Source organism: Moschus berezovskii, chromosome 15 (assembly GCF_049115385.1).
Source record: "Moschus berezovskii isolate FMDL1 chromosome 15, NW_MosBer_1.0, whole genome shotgun sequence".
Taxonomy (NCBI): domain Eukaryota; kingdom Metazoa; phylum Chordata; class Mammalia; order Artiodactyla; family Moschidae; genus Moschus; species Moschus berezovskii.
Window position 1 is genome coordinate 30,096,994 of NC_142474.1, and position 22,975 is coordinate 30,119,968.

General features: G+C 61.6%; 1 protein-coding gene across 1 annotated transcript; it reads left to right on the forward strand.

Moving 5' to 3' along the window:
• Positions 1–270: 270 nt before the first annotated feature.
• On the forward strand, positions 271–22,618 carry COL20A1 (collagen type XX alpha 1 chain). Its single transcript, XM_088844397.1, has 35 exons — positions 271–596; positions 2,583–2,693; positions 3,959–4,102; positions 4,256–4,420; positions 4,678–4,800; positions 5,739–5,897; positions 6,236–6,355; positions 6,929–7,093; positions 7,791–7,955; positions 8,151–8,305; positions 8,574–8,703; positions 9,494–9,639; positions 9,748–9,871; positions 10,028–10,167; positions 10,619–10,748; positions 10,971–11,113; positions 11,216–11,348; positions 11,683–11,825; positions 12,014–12,143; positions 13,093–13,128; positions 13,770–13,908; positions 14,673–14,815; positions 14,913–15,022; positions 15,438–15,596; positions 15,689–15,766; positions 16,280–16,366; positions 16,974–17,027; positions 18,716–18,811; positions 18,889–19,101; positions 19,390–19,443; positions 20,231–20,302; positions 20,682–20,717; positions 20,825–20,891; positions 21,075–21,221; positions 22,454–22,618. Exons 1-35 carry the CDS (start codon positions 515–517, stop codon positions 22,477–22,479), a joined length of 4,125 nt encoding a protein of 1,374 aa, XP_088700523.1. The 5' UTR covers positions 271–514; the 3' UTR covers positions 22,480–22,618.
• The last annotated feature ends 357 nt before the right edge of the window (positions 22,619–22,975 follow it).

Sequence of the window (22,975 nt, forward strand, 5' to 3'; positions counted from 1 at the left end):
CTCGTGTCCTGGGGGGCAGATTCTCGGCCAGGACACCTTCTCCTGGGCTGGCAAGTGGGCAGCACAGCTAGGGTCCTGCTCCAACTGGGGTCCCACCTTGACGCTGCTCAGGGCTGCAGGCAGGACCGCCCACCTGCCCCCGCTTCCTCCCCAGACCTCTCGGCCCTGATGCTGGCCACCCCAGGCTGGTCTAATGACAAGTAAGTGGGCAGAGCAGCAACCAGGCCCCATGTGGGGCTGTTGAGAATGTCACAAGGATGGGATGCAGAAGCTGGTGGTGGGCAGGTGAAGGGCAGCTGACCCGTGGACCCAGGAAGCCCCCCAGGCCTATTGGACACCAGCCCCTATAGACAAGAGGGTGGGTGTCCGGAGGCGTCTGGGTGGGGCTCAGTCGCCAGCCCACAAGGGCAAAGATCAACAAACTCTGGCTTAGAGATCAGTAAGGGATGGATGGACGAACGGACGATCAGACAGGTGGCTGAGTGGCCTCTTCTCCTCCTGCAGGCTGCGCACCATGAGCGTCCACGTGCGCCCTCACCTCGGAGTCGGCCTCTGTCTGTATCTGAGTGTCACCCTGGGGCTCAGCCAGGGACAAGGTGAGGACACGGGTGAGGGTTCTTGGAACTGTGGCTCCCGCCTGACCCCCCCAGGCCATACCTGCCCAGGGCACAGGCCCCCCTACGGGACCAGTCTCCCTCTGGCCCTGGGCAGCTCTTCTCCCAGGGGCTCAGGTGCTCAGGGGACAGAGACAGAAAGACGGAACAGCTCTGCCCCCAGCGTCACCTCAGCTGTGTGGCTTGACCTTTGCATTGCGGTTTTTCCTTTTAGTTGGGCTTTTTTTGTATTATCCATTTGTTTTTTCAACAGTTATTAACACACTGTGCATTTGATTCACTCTTGCATTAGTGATTTTTTTTTTCATCATTCTCTGGGCACGTTTTTCATTGTGAAATTTTCAAACAACAGAATCTAGAGTGACAAGTGACCCCCCCCCACACCCCTGAGGAGAGCCCAAGACGCCACCTCCAGCAGGTTCCTGATCCTTTCAGCTCATTTATGGCCACGGGCAGCACCTTGATCGGCTGTCCCCCATCCAACGAGGGGATGCTCAGCTCCCTATGGGGCATGTCCCTTTCAGGGTGATGCTCAAACCCATTGGGAAAGGCTGTGGAGACCAACCCTGGGAGGTGGTGTTTGAGTCACACAGCAAGCCTCCTCCACACACCCCCTCCAGCCACATCCCTGGCATGTGTCCAGCTCCCATGGTGCCGAGAGGGTAGGATACCTCTGAGCTAGTCCTCACAGGGGCGTGGCAGGGGCCTGTCACAGCCACCGAGCCTGGAGTCCTGGCTCCTCTAACTACCTTCTTACCAGTGACACATCCTCCTGGCTATGATTTTGCTCACAGATGGTTGGGCCCTCCATCCCTGGGTCTCTGACAAGATCCCCCAAGGGGGCCAAGTCAGTAAGGAACCCCAGACACTCACACGCAGACAGCACGAGGCCCCTGCAGGCTCTAGATGGACTGCTGCAGGGGGTGGTTGGAAGATGGGGGTGGGACCCATACATCCAGGCTGCCCTTCCCCGAGAATGGCCCTGTGGGAGGGTGCCCCTGGCTGGGTGCTGTCTCCCCGGCGCCTGCCAAGTCCCCAACCTGCAGACCCAGAAGGCAGCTCGGGATGCCCCCCCACAACATGTCAGGGGTGCAGGGAGACAGAGGCTCTTCATGAGCTGGGCCCCCCACTCACAAGCGTCTTTTCAAGGCCCCCACTGCTGAGACATTCCTGCCTTTCAGCTCATGCTCCAGGGAGCAGGGGGCCCATCCGGAGGCCCAGCTCAGCTGCTCCCCACTATGAAGTGGCCATTGTGTCTGCTACAGGCTCCCCCCAGCCCTGCCCTTCCCCTGTGCCCCTACTCTGAGAGGGGCAGCCAGAAGAAGCCCATCTCTGTCCCCACTTTCCAAAAATAGTCACCCACACCAAGGAGCTTCCGGAAGCTTGGAAGTCAGGCTGTGCTGGAGGGCTCAGGCCTCCATGGCCCCTTCCTCCTCCTGGGACGGCCAGGGCACCCACCCCAGGGAGCTCCCGCCCCCAGGCACACCCACCTCCTGGGCTGTGTGACCATGGCAGCGGGGGATCTGCAGCTGTGTCTCCACTGCGCTTCAGGGATTCAGGCGGGGAATTGGGATGGGTGGCCTGCCGCTGCTGGCATAGAGCCTGTGTCTCCACTGGGTGGGTGGGCAGTTAGGGCCACTCTGGGATGCTGGCCTGAGCCTAAATCCATGTGACCGGGCACCCCTAATAGAGCCAAGAGGGCCTCTCTGGACAGAAGTCTCCCCCACCCAGATCTGCCCGGCAGCCTTGGACTGCGAGGGGACCAGTCCTCCTCCAACCCTGGTGGGCGGGGAGGTGGGCTCCTCTTCTCAAAGTTCCCCGCAGTGGGACTGGAGTCCCCTCTGAACCTCAGAGGGGCTGAGCCCCAGAGAAGCCACAGCCTCCTCGGGACCTCAGGATGGGGCCCCACAGCTGGTTGGGGAGGTCACCGAGGAGGATTAGTCCTGACCGCCTGTCCTGCTTCCCCAGCGAATGGCCGCCTGAGGCTGGTGGTGCTGCCTGAGGACCGGCTGCAGATGAAGTGGAGAGAGTCAGAGGGGAGCAGCCTTGGCTACCTGGTGCAGGTGAAGCCCAGGGCAGGTAGGGGCCCACGCCTCGCCTCTGTGCAGAACGACGGTGAACACGGTCAGCACGGCGGTCACAGTGCTGGCTCCCCTTGGCTCTGCCCGCCCTCCTCGCTGTCTCCCCGCTAGCACAGGGAGGTTGTGGTGGGAGAATAGGGCCCTTAATGTCCCCACCATGTATCCCCACACCTGGTACGTGCAGAAGGCAGTCAATGACTTTGCAGAAACAAGGACCCTCCCCCAGCTTAGAGCTCTCAGGACCCTGACAGTGCCAAGCCCGAGTGGCAGACTCGCTCCAATTTAGGAGTTAAGATTGTTTGATGTTGGGCTTCAGCTGTTTCAAGAGCTGACTTGTCCTCAGAAATCCTTGCTCCTGGGTGGAGCTCTTCAGGGTCTCAACCCCAAAGAATTAAGGGGGGATGTGCCAAGGATGCACTCCTCAGAGGGCCTGCCTGTCCATCCCTCCCTGGCAGGCGGCAGGAACCCAACAGACCTGGGCTTAAATCCTGATTCCAAGCAACTGTGTGACTCGATTTCCCGTCTACAAAATGGATGGGGGCTTGTGAAAATTATGCAGCGTGAGTCATGTGAAGCACCTGGGACCTCACCCTCCTTGCCTGTCCCAGCTTCCCATGCAGGGCTGGGCCCGGGCTGGGGCGTCCACCTTGCAGGATGTTGGACAATGGCCAGGCCTGTGGGTCCTTCCTCTCTTAGTTCCCTTTCAAGCACCTGAGGTCCAAGAATTGCCAGGTGCTTCCTGACCTCTGATCAGTCGCTCCTATTACCTCCACGGCTGCCTCCCCTGAGAGCACGGCAGCATGCCCTTGTAATTGTTTCTTTGTTTTTAGCATAGACTCACAGTCACACTGGGATGTGCTTACAGGCTCACAGGCATGTGCTGTCCAGCCCCTGTGCACAGGCGGCAGGCCCCTCCCCACATGCAGCCCTGTCTGCACAGACACCTCCATGGTGTCCCCAGCGCTGCTCTGATGGCACCTGGAGAACTTACAGATCCTCCGGTGGACCCTGAGATGAGTCCCTCTAGGGAGAAGCCCAGGCCATGCCCATCAGGTCCTAGAGAGAGACGCACAGATCTCTCCCCCTACTCCCTCCCCTGGCCCAAAGGGAGGAACTAGAGGAGGGGAAAAGGGGGTGCCAGGTGGGTGTCACCACTCCCAACACACATGCACACACACGCACACCTGCAGGCATAAGTGTACATACGCATGCAGATACCACCCACCTCAGCCACCTTGATCCTTCTCCCCACCCCCACCCTAGGGGACCCAGAGCAGGAGGTGATGCTGACCACCAAGACCCCCAAGGCCACCGTGGGGGGCCTGAGCCCCTCCAAGGGGTACACCTTGCAGATCTTCGAGCTCACTGGCTCAGGGAACGTCCTGCTGGCTCGCAGGGAGTTTGTGAGTAAGTGCCCTGGGTTTGCATGTGTGCAGAAGAGGCTGGGAGCCCATGGAGCCTGGATGGGCCTTTGTGGGAAGGGTTGTGTGGGCAGCCCCCAGGCCTCTATTCCCGCTGCCGGGCGGTGGGGTCCTGATATCCCGTCACATCTCTCTGCAGTCGAAGATCTGAAGAGTAACTCCGTGAGCAGGAGCGGCCAGAGGCCACTGGAGGCAACCCTGGAGCCCACCCCCTCCCTTGTGGGGAGCCCAGACCTTGAGCCCCCAGGGGCCCTGGCCCCAAGCCAAGATCCACCCACGCTTGGTGGGTCCAAGTCAGGCGACGGTAGGTGCCTGGGAACAGGGGGTAGTCTTCAGTGCCTCACGGTTTCCACACGACCAAGAGTCCTCCCTCCGTCTGCCCTCACACTCCTGTACTGAAGCTTGGCTGCCCAATCCTGACTTCACTAACCCACTGGGGCAGGTCATCTGCTGGGAATGTCCTTGGCCCCCAGTGCCTGGTCCCACTACCTCGATCTCCCTCAGCTGCCCCCCAGCCTGAGTGTGGCTGGTGAGGGGTAACACAGCTGTGAACCCCCCCAGGAGTACCTGATAAGGAGCAGCACCCACCCAGGGGCCCCATAGGGGAGGGCCCTGCTCAGCCCACCCTAGACCTGGAGGGGCAGAACCACGCCAGGATCTCAGCTGGAGGGAGAGGGGAGCCAGGTGAGTTGGCTGGGGTGCCAGCATCTGCGGGCTTGAGGGTGGGACCACAGCACAGCATTTCCCATGAGGCCCTGCAGGCAGAGATATGCCTCCCCCACCAGACCTGAGATGTTTCTGATTTTGCCTCCCCCATCAGACTTGGAATGGACAAAAGACACCTTCCTTAGACCTCACATGGGGTCCTGGGGTCCAGGCCCTCCACTGTCTCCCAGTGGACTTGGGGTCTTACAGGGTGGTCTCACCCACAGTGCAGAGCCTTGAAGCCAGAGGGTGCCTCCCGCATTCGGTGAGGGTCTCACCACACCTACCCAGTCAGGAGCCTCCAAGAGGGTGTCTGGCCCTCGCTCTGGGTCTTGGCCTGGAAACACTGTGCACACCTCTGGGAGCCCCAGATCAAGGGGCGTGGCTTTGTCTCCAAAGAGCTCCTGGTCCTTAGGACAATCCTTCTCACACACACGGTGAGGCCTCAGCCTAGAGCTGGTGGAATGGGTATCCACCTGGCGCTGTCCATGGTGCTGACTCACCCCAGTCGGCTCCCCTTTGGACAGCCTCTGTCAGCTGGGCCTGGGAGCTGGTGGGCAGGGAAGGTGCAACCCCCACCTTGGACAATTGCACAGTGACCAGCACTGCCAGGCCAATAGAGGGTGGAGGTTCCAGAGCAACTAGATGTCCTATGAACCCCCTTTGGGGGGAATCAGGGAGGCTGGGACAGCGGGCTGAGCTTCACGTGCGGTTTTCTAAGTCTGGTGAGACCCTGGTACCTGTCCCCCAACACTTTGCTGCCCATCTCATTTGAAGCCAGAGCCCTGCGGCCCCTCCCCCTCTACCAACCTCAGGGAAGGAGAGCCTGGGGACGGGAGCCCTGCCACAGGCAGTTCAGGGTCCTGTAGCAGTGATGACCTTGCCCAACACCTCACCTCCCTCCCCTCCCACCCCAGGCAGACCCCAGTTCCGCTGCACACCCCCCATGCCTGCGGACATGATCTTCCTGGTGGATGGGTCCTGGAGTATAGGCCACAGTCACTTCCAGCAGGTCAAAGACTTCCTGGCCAGCATCATCGAGCCCTTTGAAATCGGGCCAGGCAAAGTCCAAGTAGGTGGGTCCCAGCCCTGCCCTGTGCCCCGCTGGGGTGGTCCTCACAATTCCACTCCCTACCCCCAGCTTGGAGAAGGGAGTGCAAAGTGAGGGAGGAACCAAGGCTAAGTTCTCACCCACCTGACCAGGCAAAACTGAGGTCCCCACCTGCACTAGCTCCCAGGGAGACCTTGTGTGAAAAGTGAGGCTTTGCAAACATGCCTTCCCGGTGACCCAGGCAAGGCTGTATGTGTCCTGCCCATCTGCTGTGTGCCCACCTCCCCCCAGCCTGATTCAGTATAGAGGAGACCCCTCCCCTCCCAGTCTGACTCAGTAGAGTGGGGACTCCTCCCCTTCCAGGCCTGACTCAGTACAGTGGAGCCCCCCAGACCGAGTGGGACCTGAATGCCTTTGGCACCAAGGAGGAAGTGTTGAATGCTGTGCACAACCTCCGTTACAGAGGAGGAAACACGTTCACAGGTCTGCGCGGCCCCAGCCCCAGTCTCGGCCCCACCCTTGAGATCTATTCAGGTCTTGTTCCGTGGTCAGTCTCCCTTGCACCCTCAGATAAGGAGAGGCGTGCATGAACCACGCCCGAGGCCTGTGTATTCATGCTTTTGCAGAGGGCCAGTCTGCCTCGTTCATCCGTGGTGAACGTGGCAAGTTGGGCAGTCCTGCTGAAAACAAGCGGCTCCTCTGGTCATAGAGGCTCCTGGGAGGGCCCACCAACAGCTCAGAAGAGCCGTTTTCAGCAGTCCTCTTCAGGGGAGAGGACTGCTGACCCAGGCAGACCACACCCCCATGGCGCAATTCCCTCCGTGATCCCCATTCACCCTGTGCACCCTGCAGCAGCAGGGTGTGGGGTGCCGGCCCCTGGGTCTCAGGTGCCTGTGAGGGAAGGAGCGGGGAATCCCTGCCCTCCGGGCACCCGCAGGCTGAAGGGGCCAGGACTGCCCTGGTGGGCAGAGAGGGTGGCCAGTGGTTGGTGGAGCCATCGCGGGTGGGCAGGAGAGTGCATGGGGGCATGAGCACTCTGCTCTCACTGTGCCCAAGGCCTGGCCCTGACCCACGTGCTGGAGCAGAACCTGAAACCCAGAGCAGGTCTCCGTCCAGAGGCGGCCAAGCTGGTGATTCTGGTGACAGATGGCAAGTCCCAGGATGATGCCCATGCTGCTAGCCACGTGCTTAAGGGTCTGGGTGTCGACATCTTTACTGTGGGTAAGCAGTTCCTCCTCCCCAGGCTCTCAGTGGGCATTCTCACAGGACACAGCAGGGTGGCTCCTGGCTCCCCAAGCTGCAGGTCTTGTTGCCTCTGAGCCTCAGCACCCCCTTGTCCCCCCCACCCCATCTGTGAATGGGAGGAAGAGTCCCTGCTCTGAAGACCTGAGTTCCCACCTGGACAATTGGAGGTGGCCACACGAATTGGCGTGGGCATCCTGGCCACTCCCTGGTGAAGTGGCCAGTTGGCAGTATCATCTGTGGACATGTTTGTGGCCCCTCCCTGCTCCCCACACCATATGCCTTTGGGACCTCGCTCTGCTCCCGTAGCCAGCCAGTCACTAACTCCATCCTTTGGGAGGGACCTCCAGACCTGGGGGCAGGGTTCCTGGAAGCAGAGACCCTACTCTGTGCCTGACCCCAGCCCCTGGGTGAGCAGGACCCCGAGGAAAGCACACTGACCTCTCTCCTGGATGCAAGTTCCACAGAGACCTGGGCAGGCATGCCACAGGCACTTTCACACTAACCAGTCTCTCATGGGCACCTGGCCAGGTGACCCCGTTCTGGGGCCTGTGGGGTCTGGGGTCCTTGGGAAGGGCCCTCTGCCGACTGGGTGACCAGCAGGGGCACAGTGGTCCTGACTGCACAACAAACAAGGGTGCTGGGTGGGCTAACCCTCCCCTCAACCCTGCGGCAGGTGTGAAGAATGCTGACGAAACCGAGTTGAGGCTCCTGGCATCCCAGCCGCTGGACATCACTGTCCACAACGTGCAGGACTTCCCCCAGCTCGGCACACTCTCCGGCCTACTCAGCCGGCTCATCTGCCAGAAGGTCCAGGGCAGGAGCCCACGTGGGGGCCCAGGTGAGCGACGGGGCTGGCGCAGGAGCAGGGTCGCCACACCAGGGGCAGCCCCACCAGGTCCCCTCCCACTGGACTCTCAGGGCTCCCAGGACAACTGGGGAGCCCCTGTCCTTCCTGAAAGTGGCCACCAGGGGGCGCAGTCAGAGCCACTGACACCAACTTCCCCCTGGGCCTGGGCTCCTCTCCCTCCCACAGCTACATCGGCCCTGGACCCCCCTCCTGCTCCCACCAGGCTGGTCCTGACCCAAGTGACCTCCTCCAGCATCCTCTTGTCCTGGATCCCGGCCCCACAGCCACCCCTCAAGTACCTGATTGTGTGGAGGCCTTCCAAGGGTGGCGCCCCCAGAGAGGTGAGCACCAGTCCCCCACCCCCGACCGCAGGCAGGGCTGGAGTAACGCCCACGGGTGACAAAAATCAAGGTGAAGGAGGAGCAGGTGCAGGAGGTCTATGGAACCACGGCCCCATGCACCCGTGGATAGCAGGGTTGTGCTCACGCCTGGGTGACAGGCTGATGGCCCAGACCTGCCCTGGGGACACAGCTGCGCAGAAGGCTGACCCAGCACCCCTGCTTGCTCCCCCGCACCCCACCAACCTGCTGCTCGTGGCTCCTATTCCAGCTGGTGGTGGAAGGGCCCACCTCGTCAGCGCAGCTGCGCAACCTGACCTCCAGCACCGAGTACCTGGTCTCTGTGTTCCCCATCTACAAGGCCGGCGTCGGCCAGGGCCTGCAGGGCCTGGCGGCCACAGGTGTGTGTGTGGGCTCAGGGTTGTAGGGGCCTCCCCCACCTGCAGCCTCCCCTTGGAGCCCGACACCCTCAAGGGTGGTCTGAACCCAGGCAGGGTACCACACTCAGCAAAGGCCGAGTCACTGGGCCTCTCTGACCCTGTGGCCTCTTCTGAGCGCAAGTGACATCATTTGTATCCTCACCCTAACACAGCAGGGATGCATTACTGCTGCTGCCACACTGTGGCACTCCCACCCTGCCTGGCCTGCAGTTCCCCCAGGACTGCGTGAGACCCCCAGCTGGCAGCTTTATTGAGATACACCCCACAGCCACCTGTTCACAGTGGGTGATACTGTGGTTTTCCATACAGTCCCAGCATTGTGCACCCGTCACCCTGAAGGGAGCCCCACACCTTCATGGTCACCCCAGTCCTCCCCTCCCCCACAGTCCCTGCCGGCCCCTGATCTGCTCTCTGTCCCTGGGGTCTGTGGATCCTGGACCTTCCATCTAAATGGGACCACACAGGCTGTGGCTTCTTAACCCCAGGCCGCGGCCCTCCCACCCTCAGGGCAGGTGGCCTTAACAGAAACCTGCGGGGTGGTCCAGGGTGAAATCAGTTCCGGGACTTACAGACAGTCGTCTGTCCTCCCCACCCCTGCTGGTCTTCCCTTCTCTGTCTCCGTCAGGACACACCTAGCCCGCACCTACCAGGGGGCTGACAGGTGTCTATCTTCCCCCCATTCCCGCTGGTTTATAGGTCTGATTTCTGCCTGCTGCTGCATTTTTAAACTTTCTGCCCCCGTCTCCCCCAGCACCCCTGCCCCCACCCCAGGCGTTGACCCTGGCTGCAGTGACACCCAAAACTGTCCGCCTCACGTGGCAGCCCTCAGCAGAGGCCACCCAGTACCTGGTGCGGTGGTCACCTGCCTCCCCCAAGGGCGAGGAGGAGAGGAGAGAGGTGCGAGGCACAGAGGAGAGAGGGGGCGGGCACGGGGGGAGGGGCGTAGGGGAGGGGGGAGGGGGGAAGGGGGCAGGCAGGGTAGGGCAAGCATGAGTGTCCCTGCAGGTGCGGGTGGGGCGGCCGGAGGTGCTGCTGGATGGTCTGGCCCCGGGCAGGGACTATGAGGTGTGGGTGCAGAGCCTTCGAGGGGCAGAGACCAGCGAGGCCCAGGGCATCCGTGCCAGGACCCGTGAGTGCATCCCGCAGGTTGCTGCCTACTCTGATTCCCCCCAACTTTCCACGGGTAGGGGACACCAACCCTATCTAGTAGTCCCCCAACCTCAGCTGTTGCCTAACCTTCCCTGGTACCCACGGAGCAGTCCTAAGGCCTTGGTGTGCCCTGCAGCTGCCCTGGCCACCCCGAGACACCTGAGCTTCTCGGACGTGAGCCATGATTCAGCCCGCGTGTCCTGGGAGGGCACTGCAAGACCTGTGCGCCTGTTCAGGGTCAGCTACATCTCTGGCAAGGGAGGCCACTCGGGACAGGTGAGAGCAGGCCTGCACATCCAGGGGGGTGATTTGTTCACGGGGACCAGTGCCCTCAGCCTCCCCGACCGGGCCCCCTGAATTCAGTAACAGTGGGTGTGGCCGCATCCCCCAAGGCTCAGCCTCAGCAGTGCAGGGGGAGTGGAAGGCAGCTGACCCCACCCCAGCCCTTGTGGGCCCCAGTCCTAGTCAGGGGGAATGAGGCAGAAGTAAGGCAAAGAATTGTAAGAATCCGTACACGTGACAGGCTGGATGGGATGTGCTGGGGGAGCAGGCTCTGAGAGGCGAAAACACTGGTGTGTTGGGGGAATGGGCAAGACCCCACCCAGGGCCATGGATTCCGCTCCCGGTCCCCTCTCTCCAGTCTGGGCGTGGTCGTGGGGCAGGCCTGGGTCTCCTTCTGGTGGGGAGCTGACCCCCTCAAGCTGCCTGTGCTCCCCCCGCACCGCAGACGGAGGTTCCTGGGAACGCCACCTCGGCCACCCTGGGCCCTCTCTCCTCCTCCACCACCTACATGGTCCGCGTCACCTGTCTCTACCCTGGGGGCAGCTCCTCTACCCTGACTGGCCGCCTGACCACACGTGAGTGGCAGTGGGGCTGGGGCTCCCAGGCCACCTCCCTCTGCTTCCCTGGGTGATTCAGACCAAAGCGAGTCAAGTGAGGATGGGTACCCGGACAGGTGTGATGATTGGGTCCGGGACCAGTGCCCGGCCCACAGCCTGCTCTGGGAAAGGGGACTGCAGGCACAGTGAGTGGGGACCGGGGGCCCCTCTGCCACCCCAGCCTCAGTCTTCCTCTTCCAGGGAAAGTCCCCAGCCCGAGCCAGCTGTCAGTGACAGAACTGCCTGGGGACGAAGTCCAGCTCAAGTGGGCGGCTGCAGCGGTGTCCGGCGTGCTCGTCTACCAGATCACGTGGATGCCCCTGGGAGAGGGGAAGGCCCGTGAGGTGTGGGGGGAGTGGACCCTCCCCACCCCAGCTCCTCCTATGAGCCTGGCCCCCAGGGAAGGACACCTCCCCCAGGTGGACACCAGTCCCTCTTCTCCACAGATTTCTGTCCCAGGGAACCTGGGCACGGCCATCCTGCCTGGCCTGGGGAGACACTCAGAGTATGAGATCACCATCCTGGCTTACTACCAGGATGGGTCCCGCAGCGACCCTGTGTCCCTCCGTTACACCCCCGGTAGGTGATCCTGCTCTGACCCAGAACCCCCCATTCCATGGGCCTGACAGGCAGCCCCCTGGTCCTGACCCTGCAAGTGGGCCACTGGGTCCACAGAGCATCCCTGAGCCCTCCAGGCAGGCATCCCTGGGGTGGCCAAGGGTCCAGGTCACTTGGTGTGACACCGTACCCAAGGTGGTTCCACATCTGGCCTGGTGGCCCTGTCTGGGCTGGGGCCACTGGGCTGTGTGGTGGGCGTGGTGGGGGCTGTGGAGTGGGAGGGTGGCTGGCATGGTGCAGAGTGGAGGGGAAGTATTGCCATCTGAGGTGCCCCACGCCTCATGCTCCCCCACAGTCAGCCGGAGCCCACCCTCCAACCTGGCCTTGGCCTCAGAGTCTCCTGACAGCCTGCGGGTCAGTTGGACGCCCCCGAGCAGCCACGTGCTCCACTACCGGCTCTCCTACGCACTGGCCTCAGGCTCCGGACCTGAGAAGTCGGTGGGTCTCCCTGGAGCCGGGGATGCCATCACCCCTCACAGACCACTGGATCCTGGGCTTGGGGAAACATGTCGCATCCAGCCTGTCGAGGGGGCCATTCTTCTGCAACAGGACCCACAGACAGGGAACCAAGATGCCCAAACTAGCGGAGATGCTCAAGTGACCATCTTCACCTCGCCCCCGCCCAGATCTCCATTCCAGGACCCGGGAGCCACGTGACGATCCCTGACCTGCTGGCGGCTACCAAGTACCGGGTCCTGGTCTCAGCCGTCTATGGAGCAGGGGAGAGCATGGCGGTGTCTGCCACGGGCCGGACGGGTGAATGGGCACCAAGATCCCAGATCCCAGCAGACCCCTGCCAGGCCCAGGACCCTGGCAGCCAGGACGTGTGGGCCCTGTGACTCCCAGATGTACCCCGCATTGCAGAGCTTAGCAAGAAACCCTCTGGTGCAGGATTAAGGCCACTGCAGTCCAGCTGAGCACGTGCAGGCTGGCATGGAGGGCATCGTGGCTGTGGCTGGACTGCAGAGGCCCGGGGCTGGGGGACGGGCGGTGTTCTTCTGGGTCTGTGTCCAGGAGGTGCAGGACAGATGTGCAGCTTGTAGGAGTGGGAAGCCGGATGCATGCCACAGACGGGGTGGCTGCAGCATAGTCCAGGGCCCACTCTGGGCTGGCCCCACTCCTGGGGTATCAGTGGTCCCTGAGGTCCCACCACCCCCAGGCCAGGACCCAGCTGAGAGGAGCCTCAGTTTCTGTTTGCTGTTCCGGCTGCTTCTCTCGACAATCAGACGCTCAGAGCAGAAGGCCCTCGGCCAACCACCCCAGCTTCCCTCTGTGTCCCCTCCATGGTGTTGCCCAGTTTTGACTTGAATACCACTGGGACAGGGGCCTTACTACCCCAGGCTCAGCACCTTTCCTCTTTTGGGTGGCAGGGAGCCACTTCCTGCCCTGAGAGTCTCAGTTCCTGTCCGCACTCATACGTGAACAGAGTGTCCACTCAGTGCCTGGAAGTGGAGCAGGCTGGCTCAGCCTGGCCCCAGGACAGTGTGGACCCGGGCATGTCCACATACCCAGGTCTCTCTTGGCCTGCACCGAGGGCATCTCACTTCTCGACGCAGACCCGATGGGAACACCCGACTGGGTGCTGTCTTCCTGGGGGTTGGACACTGTCCCTGTCCTATCCCTGAAGTGTGGGGACCACAGGGCAGGGCATCTGGCCACAAGGGGCCCCTCCCCGCTGACCCTTAACCCTGTCCCCTCTCAGCAGCCTGCCCGGCCCTCCACCTGGATGGCTCCCTCCCAGGTAGGTCCCACTCTGGTGTGGCAGCTGCTTCCCAGCAGCCCCCACTCACTCTTCCTCCTCTGGGTCCTTGTTGGGGGAGGGTGGCCTGGGTTCGGGGTCAGACAATGTTGGGGCCTGTGGGTCCTGCGTGGCCTTCGTGAACCTGTACTGACCAGGAGGTGGGCGGGTGAAGGGCTGAGCCTGGGTCCACAGCACCACATCTTCACTGCTTGGGTCTGAGACCCTCCCCAGAGAGAAGGCCCCACGTGGTCAGGGAGATCTGTCAGGTGGGGGCAGTGAGGGTGGTGAGAACCGGGGACCTATCTTGGTAGCTGGGTCTCCTGAAGGATGTCCAGAGCTGCTCAGACCAAGCTGCAGGGCCGGCCAAGTTGGGGTGGGAGTGGGAGTGGGATGGGCGAGGGTCTGGGCGCTGAGATTTGTGGGGAGGTGATGGCTATGGGCATGGAAGGGCCAGGTTGGTGCTCCCTGCATGTCCTTCCTGAGTCCAGGATAGAGGGAAGGGGGACCAGACCCCTGAGGGCTGATGTCCCTGCACTGTCTCTGTGGCTCCCACACTCTCCTCTCACCAGACACGTGGTTTTCTGCTCTGTCTCCTACTCACCCCCACCTCCCCTCCTGTCTGGTGGCTCCCCCCTCCCAAGGCTTTGACCTGATGGTGGCCTTCGGGCTGGTGGAGAAGGAATACGCCTCCATCCGCGGCGTGGCCATGGAGCCCTCGGCCTTTGGCCCCACCAGGACCTTCACGCTCTTCAAGGACTCTCAGCTGACCCGTCGGGCCAGGTGGGAGCTAGGGTGGGTCGGAGAGCAGGAGGGCACCCTGGGGGAGTTAATTGTGCAGACTTCTGGGGCACATGGACTCCGGGAATTCGAGTTCCACAAATTAATAAATCTCCTGTGGGCGAATGAGGCCCCTGGAGGTGGGGTGGGAGGGCTTTTCCCCAGGTGGCACTTCTGAGCAGGGGCCACCACCTTTGTCGCCCTGAGAACTTCAGCTTCCTGTGTGCTCTAATTTGATCCTGCAAATCTGCACATATCCAGGGTTTGTGAGAAGCCACTGCTTTGTGACTCACTATGACCATGGCTTGTATGGCCCCTGATGTCTAATAATTACCCCACTTCATATACGGAGGTGTTTTTAACCACACATTGGAACTTCCACACACACAGCATAATTTTTCTTAAGTTAAAATGCTTTAAATTGCAAAGGTAAAACACGTGCTTTATAATATTGATAGGAATTTGAAAAATACAAATTGCAACTCTGGGATTGCAAAGAGTGGAGGACTCCCAGGAGGTGGCAGAGAGCTATGAGGAGAGAATGTGGGGGAAGGGCACTGGAGAAGCAGCACGTGCCAAGGGGATGGCCTTCTGTCCCTGTGGGGCCGTCCCGTGGGTCCCAAGCTGCTCCTTTTGAGACCTGATAGGCCAGGAGGAGAGGGGAGTTCCACTGCTGACACTCCCCAGCCTGGCCTCGAGGACCCCACTCTCGGTCCCCAGGGTCCGACCTCCTCTTGGGCCTGCGGTGCCCCTCCTGTTCCCTACAGTGACATCCACCTGGCCACCCTGCCCCCAGAGCACACGGTCGTCTTCCTCCTGCGCCTGCTCCCTGAGACGCCCCGAGAGGCCTTTGCACTGTGGCAGGTGGCAAGCGAGGACTTCCAGCCCATCCTCGGGGTTCTGCTGGATGGTCAGTTGGAGGGGCAGCAGTGGGCCAGGTGATGCTTTGGGGGTCCTCTCCCACCTTCTGCCTGGGGGTTTCATGTGATTCTTGTCCCGTCCGCCAGCCGGCAGGAAGTCGCTGACCTACTTCAACCGTGACCCCAGGGCCACCTTGCAGGAGGTCACCTTTGACCTGCCCGAAGTGAGGAGGATATTCTTTGGGAGTTTCCACAAGGTACTGGAAAGTCCTGGAAGGACCACAGCTCGTGCCTTCCTGCCTGAGACCCTCGGTGCTCCCAGGTTCTGGGACAGACCCCCATTGGGCTCTGCAGGACACAGGCTGCCCTGTCACCATGGCACCCCCAGAACACAGGAACTTTCCTCTGCCCTGGATGCCCCCACCCTAATCTGGGTCAAAGAGCATCCAGCCCTTGCTCCTGGTCCTGCAGCCCCTGGGAGGGGTCGTGGGGATGTTGTTGTACAGAACGAAACTGAGGACCTGTGAGGGGTTTCAGGAGATGTAGGATGGTCAGGATCCAGACGCCAGCCCCAGGAATGGTCCCTGCTCCTCCCTGCTCTGGCCCTGGCCTGTGGACATGGAGGGAGCCCATCCTGGCCGGAGCCCCAGGGAACCTCCTGTTGTCTCCCAGGTACACGTGGCCGTGGGCCGCTCCAAGGTCAGGCTCTATGTGGACTGCCGGAAGGTGGCCGAGAGGCCCATCGGGGAGGCCGGCAGCCTGCCTGCTGCTGGCTTCGTCATGCTGGGGAGGTTGGCCAAGGCCCGGGGCCCCCGGAGCAGCTCAGCCTCGGTGAGCCAGACCATCTGGGGCTGGTGGGCCCCTCCCACCCCCTGTGACAACCACACCTGACCAACCCCACCCCTCTCTCCTCCTCTCCGAAGTTCCAGCTCCAGGTGCTACAGATTGTGTGCAATGACTCCTGGGCAGAGGAGGACAGGTGCTGTGAGCTCCCAGCATCGGTAGGTGGCCAAGTGCTCACTGAGGGCAAGAGTCTGGGGGTAGACAGGCCATCCAGGTCATCACCGCTCTGGAAGAAATCCGGACAGACTTCCTGGAGGAGGTGACCCACAGGGCTGGAGCTGGAGCTCAGGGCAGCTGGATGGGTGTCCTGGAGGCCCTGGGGCAAGGAGACCTAGAGCAGGCCAGGCAGCCCCCAGCTCCAGGATGGCTGCTGCCATGTACTCAGGGCCACTACCCTTTTCTGTGGGCTAAGGTGCAGGAAGGGGTCCTCACTGACTCCCCTGTGTGTCCACACTGGACTTGGCCCTGCCGAGGGCTTGCAAGGGAGTGAGAGACAGCATCCTGTCAGCAGGCTTGTACCAGGCAGCCAGGAAGGTAGCAGCCAGGACCAGGTCCCCACCCTTTACCCCTTGCCTCCCTGGACCCTGGTGCCAGTGCAGATACTGAGCTCTGGGGTTAAACAAGAGCTGAGGAGGGGGTGCATTTAATGGCGAGGGTCTCCTTTCTCCCAGCAGGAGGGAGAGTCCTGCCCTGCCTTCCCTTCTGCCTGTGCATGTTCCTCGCAGACCCCTGGGCCCCCAGGCCCCCAAGGACCTCCGGTGAGTCCAGCAGTTCCTCCCTGGGGTAACCAGGGACCCCAGCAACATTTCACTGCCAGTGGTGATGGATATGGTCCCCTCCCCAAGCCCCAGCAGATGTCCCTGGGCCTGCCTCACTGATGGCCAGAGTTCATGAGTGTCCTGGCTGCCTCGTCCACCCCTGGCCCTTGAGTTCCCTCCTGGAAGCCCCTTCCTTCCCATTTCAGCCTTCTCCTGAGCCAGCCCCTCTCTGGTGTTGGAGCCCACATGTTCACCCCGGGGGTGGGAGCCCAGCCCGTCAGGCTGCAGCATGGTGCTGGTCATGGCCTGGCCATGAGTCACAGCTCCAGGCCTGGGCCCCACTGTGGGGCAGGTCCAGACCCTCTGGCCGCCTGGAGATTGCAGGACCCATTTCGGCTGGAGGTCCACAGACCTCTCCAGGGAGGGGCCAGGGCTGGAAGCCATGAGCCCATGTGTGCAGTAACCAGTGACTGTGGGGGAGGCGGGCCAGGAGGCACGGGCCCCTGGAGTCCCTCCCTCTTCTACCATGAAGGTGGGGACTGGAGTCCAGGGCACTGCCAGGGGGGCCAACGTGCAGCCTGGCTTAACCTTGCTTGTGCCTTTGCAGGGCCTCCCTGGGAGGAACGGAGCCCCAGGAGAACAAGGCTTCCCAGGGCCCAGGGTGAGTCATGGGGCATCCTGGGGGTGGATGCAGGAGTGAGCCCCCTGCAGTCCAACCCTAGGCAGGAGGAGGACCCCAGTCTGGGCACCGTGTGACGGGCAGTCTTGGGTGCCTGCCCGGACTATGTGTGCTCTGCCCTCCCCTGTGTTTCTCCCATTAGCCTCTCCACCCCCTTGGAAGTTGTTGGCATTTTGTTGTTGGATGCATGTCCTCTGGCCCAGTTCAACTGGCTTATCTTTTCTCCTTCATTCAAGGGGCTCTAGGTTTTATGGGAACCCTGTGCCCTGAGCTGTGACTAGTGTACCGAGGTGTGGTCTCCTGACCTAGCTTATGATATGTGTGGCAGGCAGATTTAGGATCCCCTTTGTCTTTTCGGCTGTGTGGGTCTGTCTCCACGGCTCCTGACTTGCTTTGTATTTAAAGGCCTTCCTTAGTCTGTGAGAACCACCTCCTCCTGGGTCTCAAAGTGCTTCTAGTACCTTCCAGCCTGGAACTGTGGTTCCTCCTTCCTCCCCAGACCACTGCCCCTCGTCCCTCTATTGAGTAGCCAGTCCCCCACCCCCACTTCAAATGCGGTCTAATCACATCACCAGTTTTGCACGGACTCCAGAATCCAAATAGCTCTTCAGACACAGGAGCAGACACCGTCCAGGCAGGGATGGGTCCTGGTGACTGGCTCTACATCCTCTCCCCTAAACCCCCTGTCCTCTCTGTGTATTGTTTTGGGGCCCCATTTCTTACTCAATTATCTTATTTGCAATTGTTTTTTAGTTTCATGTGGTTTCCTTGGACTTTCCTGGTTTTTATTTACAGCACCTGTGAAAAATCATATCACTGTCTCCTTTTCGATTTTCTCTTTCTTTTTAAAAAATTTTTCTTGCTTATTTCTCTGGTGTGGGTGACACTCCAGAGTTTGTTAAGGAACCCTGGTGATAGCAGACATATCCATGTTGGCTTCGCAGAAGTGCTTCTGGGGCTTGCCCGTTGAGTGTGGGGCCGGCCTGGGAGCTGAGACAGATGGATTTTGTCATGTGATCATCAAATCCTAACCTTATTTTATTAGGAGACTTTAAAAATCAAGAATGGGTGTTAAATAAGATTTAGTGCCTCATCAGCTGCTCTGAACATAAGCAAATGGTTTTCCTTTTTGGAGCTATTAGTTTGGTGAATGATTTAATCTCTCTCAAATGCTGAACTCTTCCTGCTCCCACTAGAAGCCGGCATGGTCACTGAGCCCTCACCACTCATTTAATAGGCTGCAGGCTTCTGTGTGCTCATGTTTTATTTAGGATTTTCACATTGATATTAGCAAATAGGAATGCCTGTGGTTTTCTCTATAGAATTTGGTGCATTGATACGCTTTAACTCACAATTATTTGAAAGCATTCTTTAAAAAAAAAAAAACAACTGCAAATCAAGCTGTTTAAACAGTGTTGGTGGCCTCTGTCCCTTAGAGGTTTGGTAGGATGCTCCGGTGTCTGGGGTTCAGAGCTCTGTGACTGGACGGTCAGAGCTAGCCCAGCTCCTATCTATAGAGCGGGGTTGCAGCAGGACCCTCTCAAGGTGGGCCGTGAGGGTGAAGATGCCTGTGTGCTGGTGGGTCTGCCCCCGCCACCCAGGGCAGGATCAAAGGAGGGGCTGCAGGAGGAGCCACATGCCTCCTCAGCCCCCCACCCCCATGTCTCCAGGGAGAGCCCGGGCCACCTGGACAGATGGGACCCGAGGGTCCTGGCGGTCAGCAGGGGTCACCGGGCACCCAGGGCCGCACCATCCAGGGACCCGTGGTAGGTGCTGCCTCCCCCCGCCCTGTCCCCCCACCCCCTCCCCTCGCCTTCCCGCCCAGTCCATCTTCCCCCTCCAGGGTCCGCCAGGGGTCAAAGGAGAGAAGGGGGACCATGGACACCCCGGCTTGCAGGTCAGACCACACTGGGGATGTGAGGGCCATGTGCTCGGGGCAGAACCTCCTCCTCTGGGTTGGACCTCAGCCCCAGCCTGGCCGAGCACCTCTGTTCTATTTCAGGGCCACCCCGGCCTCCAGGGCACCCCCGGGAAGGTTGGCGTTCAGGGACCAAAGGTGGGAGAGAAGCCTGGCTGGAGGGTCTTGAGATGGAGGCAGCGGGGGGCTTCCTTCTCTACCCCACCCTGCCCTCTGCATGGCCTGGCCAGTGGGGAGGGGAGTGTCAGTCCATACTGACCAGGGGCAGGTGCGCTCACTGCCCAGGGCGGGGCCAGGCCCTGAGATGGGCCAGCTTCAGCCAGGCACAGGCATGTGCCCCCCACAGCTGTGGGTCTTGGGGGTCATCATGGGAGGGGCTTGCAAGGATACCAGCCCTGCCCCTGCCCACCCTTCCTTTGCCCTCAGGGAATGAGAGGCCTGGAGGGGACTGCTGGACTGCCTGGCCCCCCAGGCCCTAGGGTAAGCACTGCCTCCTCCATGAGCCCCCCAGCCCTGCCCACCCCATTGGCATCCCTCAAGTTTCCTTGAGGCTGAGCTGAACATGGTGACCCAGGGAGGCCTCTCTCTCCTGGGCTGGGGCAGGGACTTAGACTTTGGTGGGGTGTGAGTGTCCTGTGCTCAGGAGCACAGAGGTAGCCCCCCATCATCCCACCCCACCAGAGAGGTTGGTAGGAAATGCTGCATTTGTGCAGCCCCCAGCCTCGCCTGTACCCTGACTGCACACAGCAGGAAGGTGCCTGAGCCCCTGGTTGGGCCTGGGGAGGGCGGATGGGTGGGTCTAGCTCCCTTCCACTAGAGAGTGGGGGCACCCCCCTCACTTGGAAGTAGCTTCCTCCCAGTCCAGTGTTCCCAGAGGTCCTAGCTGAACTCAGAGCTGGGGAGCTGCCCTGTGTCGGGGGCTGGGGCCAGCAGCCCAGACCCGGCCAGGGTCTCCTGGGCTCAGTCTCACTGGGTTCCAGGGAGGCCAAGCTGCCCCTCCTGCAAGAGGCCACCCCTGCAGGCCCGGCCTGCAATCACACCTGGACAACTGGGACATATTCCTATAGAACCAGTGCCAGTGGTCAGGATGGGCCGGGACTGCCCTGGGTGGGTGAGGAAAGCAGGGCCTGCTGGGTGGATGTGGGGCTCAGCTGGTGTGAGGCTGGGGACAGGCTGAGGAGTCTGATCTTGGTCCAGGGTGGGGGGACTTGGAGGGAGAGGCCACCCCCGGGGGGCAGTCGCCAAACCCAACCTCCCACTTTCATAGGGCTTCCAAGGTACTGCAGGGGCTAGGGGCAGCAACGGCGAGCGAGGACCCCCAGGGGCCGTGGGGCCTACAGTAAGTCCCCTCCCCACCCAGCCCAACAGCCAAGGGGCCCAGTCATGTGCACTGACGCCCAGGGGTGCCCAGCAGCTGGTACATTTGTAAAACGAGGCTGACACAAAGCTCAGAGCAGAGGGAGCCCTGAACTGCCCCCTGCCAAGCCCGAGACAGAAGTGGGGGACAGGTGGGGGTGGGGCTCCCCCGCTTGGGCTCCAGGGGTTAGGGTGGCGGCAGACCGGGCCTGCAGGCTGAGTGGGGCCTGGGAACAGAGAAGCCTGAATTGGCCGACTGTCTCCCTCTTGCAGCAGCAGAGGTGGGTCCTCTGCTCTCTGGGGACTCCTGGGTCTCTGGACAGCTGGGGGGTCCAGGCACTTCTCCTTTTCCTCCCACTCAGGGGCTGCCGGGGCCCAAGGGGGAGCGAGGAGAGAAGGTGAGTGTGCAGAGTCTGGGGTCTGGGCCGACCCTGGGGGAGCACGGGGAGGCACTGATCCCCACACTGCCTGAGCTGTCAGCCATGTGACCTGTCCTCCCTTGCAGGGAGAGCCACAGTCCCTGGCCACCATCTACCAGCTCGTGGGCCAGGCCTGCGAGTCTGCCATCCAGAGTGAGTGGCCCCGCCTTCTGTGGTGCCCAGTGCCTCTGTCTTCACACTGGAGGGAAGGGAGCCCCGCGCCGGGTCATTGGTGCCCCAGCCTTGAGCAGTTCTCCTGGGCCGCTGCCTCTGGGCAAGGCAGGGAGCAAGGGAGGATCTCCCCACCCCCGCTGACATCTTCCCCCACCCCACCAGCGCACGTGTTGAAGCTCCACACCTGCACCCACGAGAGCACCCGGCCCCCCATGCCCATCTTGGAAGCCCCCAGGGCCCTTGGCATGAGCAGCAAGGCCCAGCTCCCTGGAGAAGGGGGGCATGGTGGCCCCCACCCTGGGGACAGAGGTACTGGCTCCTGGGGCAGGGGTCTTCCCCAGTCCTGGGACTGCACGCTCTAAGTGTAGTGGCCACGGGTGAGGGGACAGGCCCTCTTAGCCCACAGAGACCTGGGGCTGCCTGGCTGCCTAGGGTCTCCCAAATTCCCCTTCCCCAACCTCCCAGGAACCCTGAGCTTAGGGTCCCCTTTCTGCCCCCCACCTGCCACCGCCCCTCCCCACTTCCCCTCCCCTCCTCTCCCCCCTCCCCTTTCCCCTTCCCCACCCCTCCCCTTCCCCTCCCTCCTCTCCTCTCTCCTTGCTGGGACACAGTGGGAGGCTTGGTCCAGTGACCTTGTCATGATCGTCTGTGTGACAGGGCTGCGGCTGCTCACGGCTCAGATGCTGAGATGGATGGACGGGCTGATGAGGGGATGAGCTCACAGTCTTGATGGGGATGAAGGAGATGGTTGGGGGTGGGGCTGAGGCTGGCTGAGGGACAGTTCTGCACCTAGGTGGGTGAGGGAGGACGGGGGAAGGGGAAGGGACCCACCCACAGCACCTTGCCCAGGCTCATGCATTTGTGGAAAGAGAGGGGTCCTAGCCACCCAGCACCCATCACAGTCCCCCAGACACAGCCTTTGCTGTAAGCGCCCCCCTAGTTTGTATCCGCTGTCCAGACAAGGCTGGCAGGTGCTGTCATGACACCCTCCCTAGCCCCCCCACCACCATGCTAAACCTCAGCCTTTGAGATGAAACAAGGATTAGGGCCTGTCTGAGGTCAGGGACTGCTGGCCCTAAACTTTTAGCCTCAACTTTAGGGCTGGACCTGCTGCTCCCAGGCCCTAGGGGGTTCAGGACCCACCTTCCCCAGGTCAGAGCAGGGCCCCTGAGAAAGGAAGGCAGTGCTACCTGCACCCCTCGCTCAGGCACATCCTCCTTCCCTTTGGAGCCTGGAGCCCTCAATCAGGGCACGCAGAGGCATGGGCAGCCTGGCGTGTGGGGGTCCACGGACCCCGGAGGGGCCCAGCAGGACTGCAGGTGGGTGCTGGAGACCAGGAGGTCCTCATGGGGGTCAGCACCCGGGACATCTGGTCAGGCTGGCGAATCGGGGCTGGGGACCGGCCCAAGGGTCAGTGCCCGGAGGAGTTGGTTCAGATAGAGGGCTCACTGTCCTACTGGGACCCGGGGCCTGGTGCACATAGCATCATGTCCTGATGGTGTCAGCTGTCCACCAGACCTGTCCAGCCTCTGCTTCTGCAGGACGGTCCCCCTGCTGCCTCGAGTGAGCCCACATGTCCCCCTGGATCCTGGACATCCGACATCCAACCCCTGGAGCTGCTGGAGAAGAGGGTCCAGAGGTGCAAGGAGAGGAGGCAGAGGCCAGCGTGGAAACCTTCCCTCTGTGCGTTTCCTGTTCAGATAAACATGCATGCTTGTCAAGGGAGGTGGCTGCTCATTGCCAGGGATTCCCCCATCTGCCCCATCCCCCATCGAGTGGAGTCCCAGATTCCCTCCCCAACCCACTCAGAGAGAAGCCGCCATTCATCCTTGGTTGTGTGGATGCCCCCACCATGGTCTCCCTCACCCGCTTCTTCCTGTGAGGCCACTGAAGCCTCCAGGCCCTGGTACCCACAGCCCCACCCCTCTAGGGATCAGGCCCTACTCAGGGCTCTCAGCCTTGGGCACACTGTGAGTCTGCAGGGTGGGGTGGGTTTGGAGAACATGTCCAGCCCACCCCCAGATGCTGAGGTGACCATCCTGGGCCCAGCCAGGGGCTCCCTA

Coding starts and splice junctions, on each gene's coding strand:
- COL20A1 (XM_088844397.1), top strand. CDS start 515: ATGAGCGTCCACGTGCGCCCTCACCTCGGAGTCGGCCTCTGTCTGTAT. Junction 597..2,582: donor GGGGCTCAGCCAGGGACAAG/GTGAGGACACGG, acceptor CTGCTTCCCCAG/CGAATGGCCGCCTGAGGCTG. Junction 17,028..18,715: donor AAGGCTTCCCAGGGCCCAGG/GTGAGTCATGGG, acceptor CCATGTCTCCAG/GGAGAGCCCGGGCCACCTGG.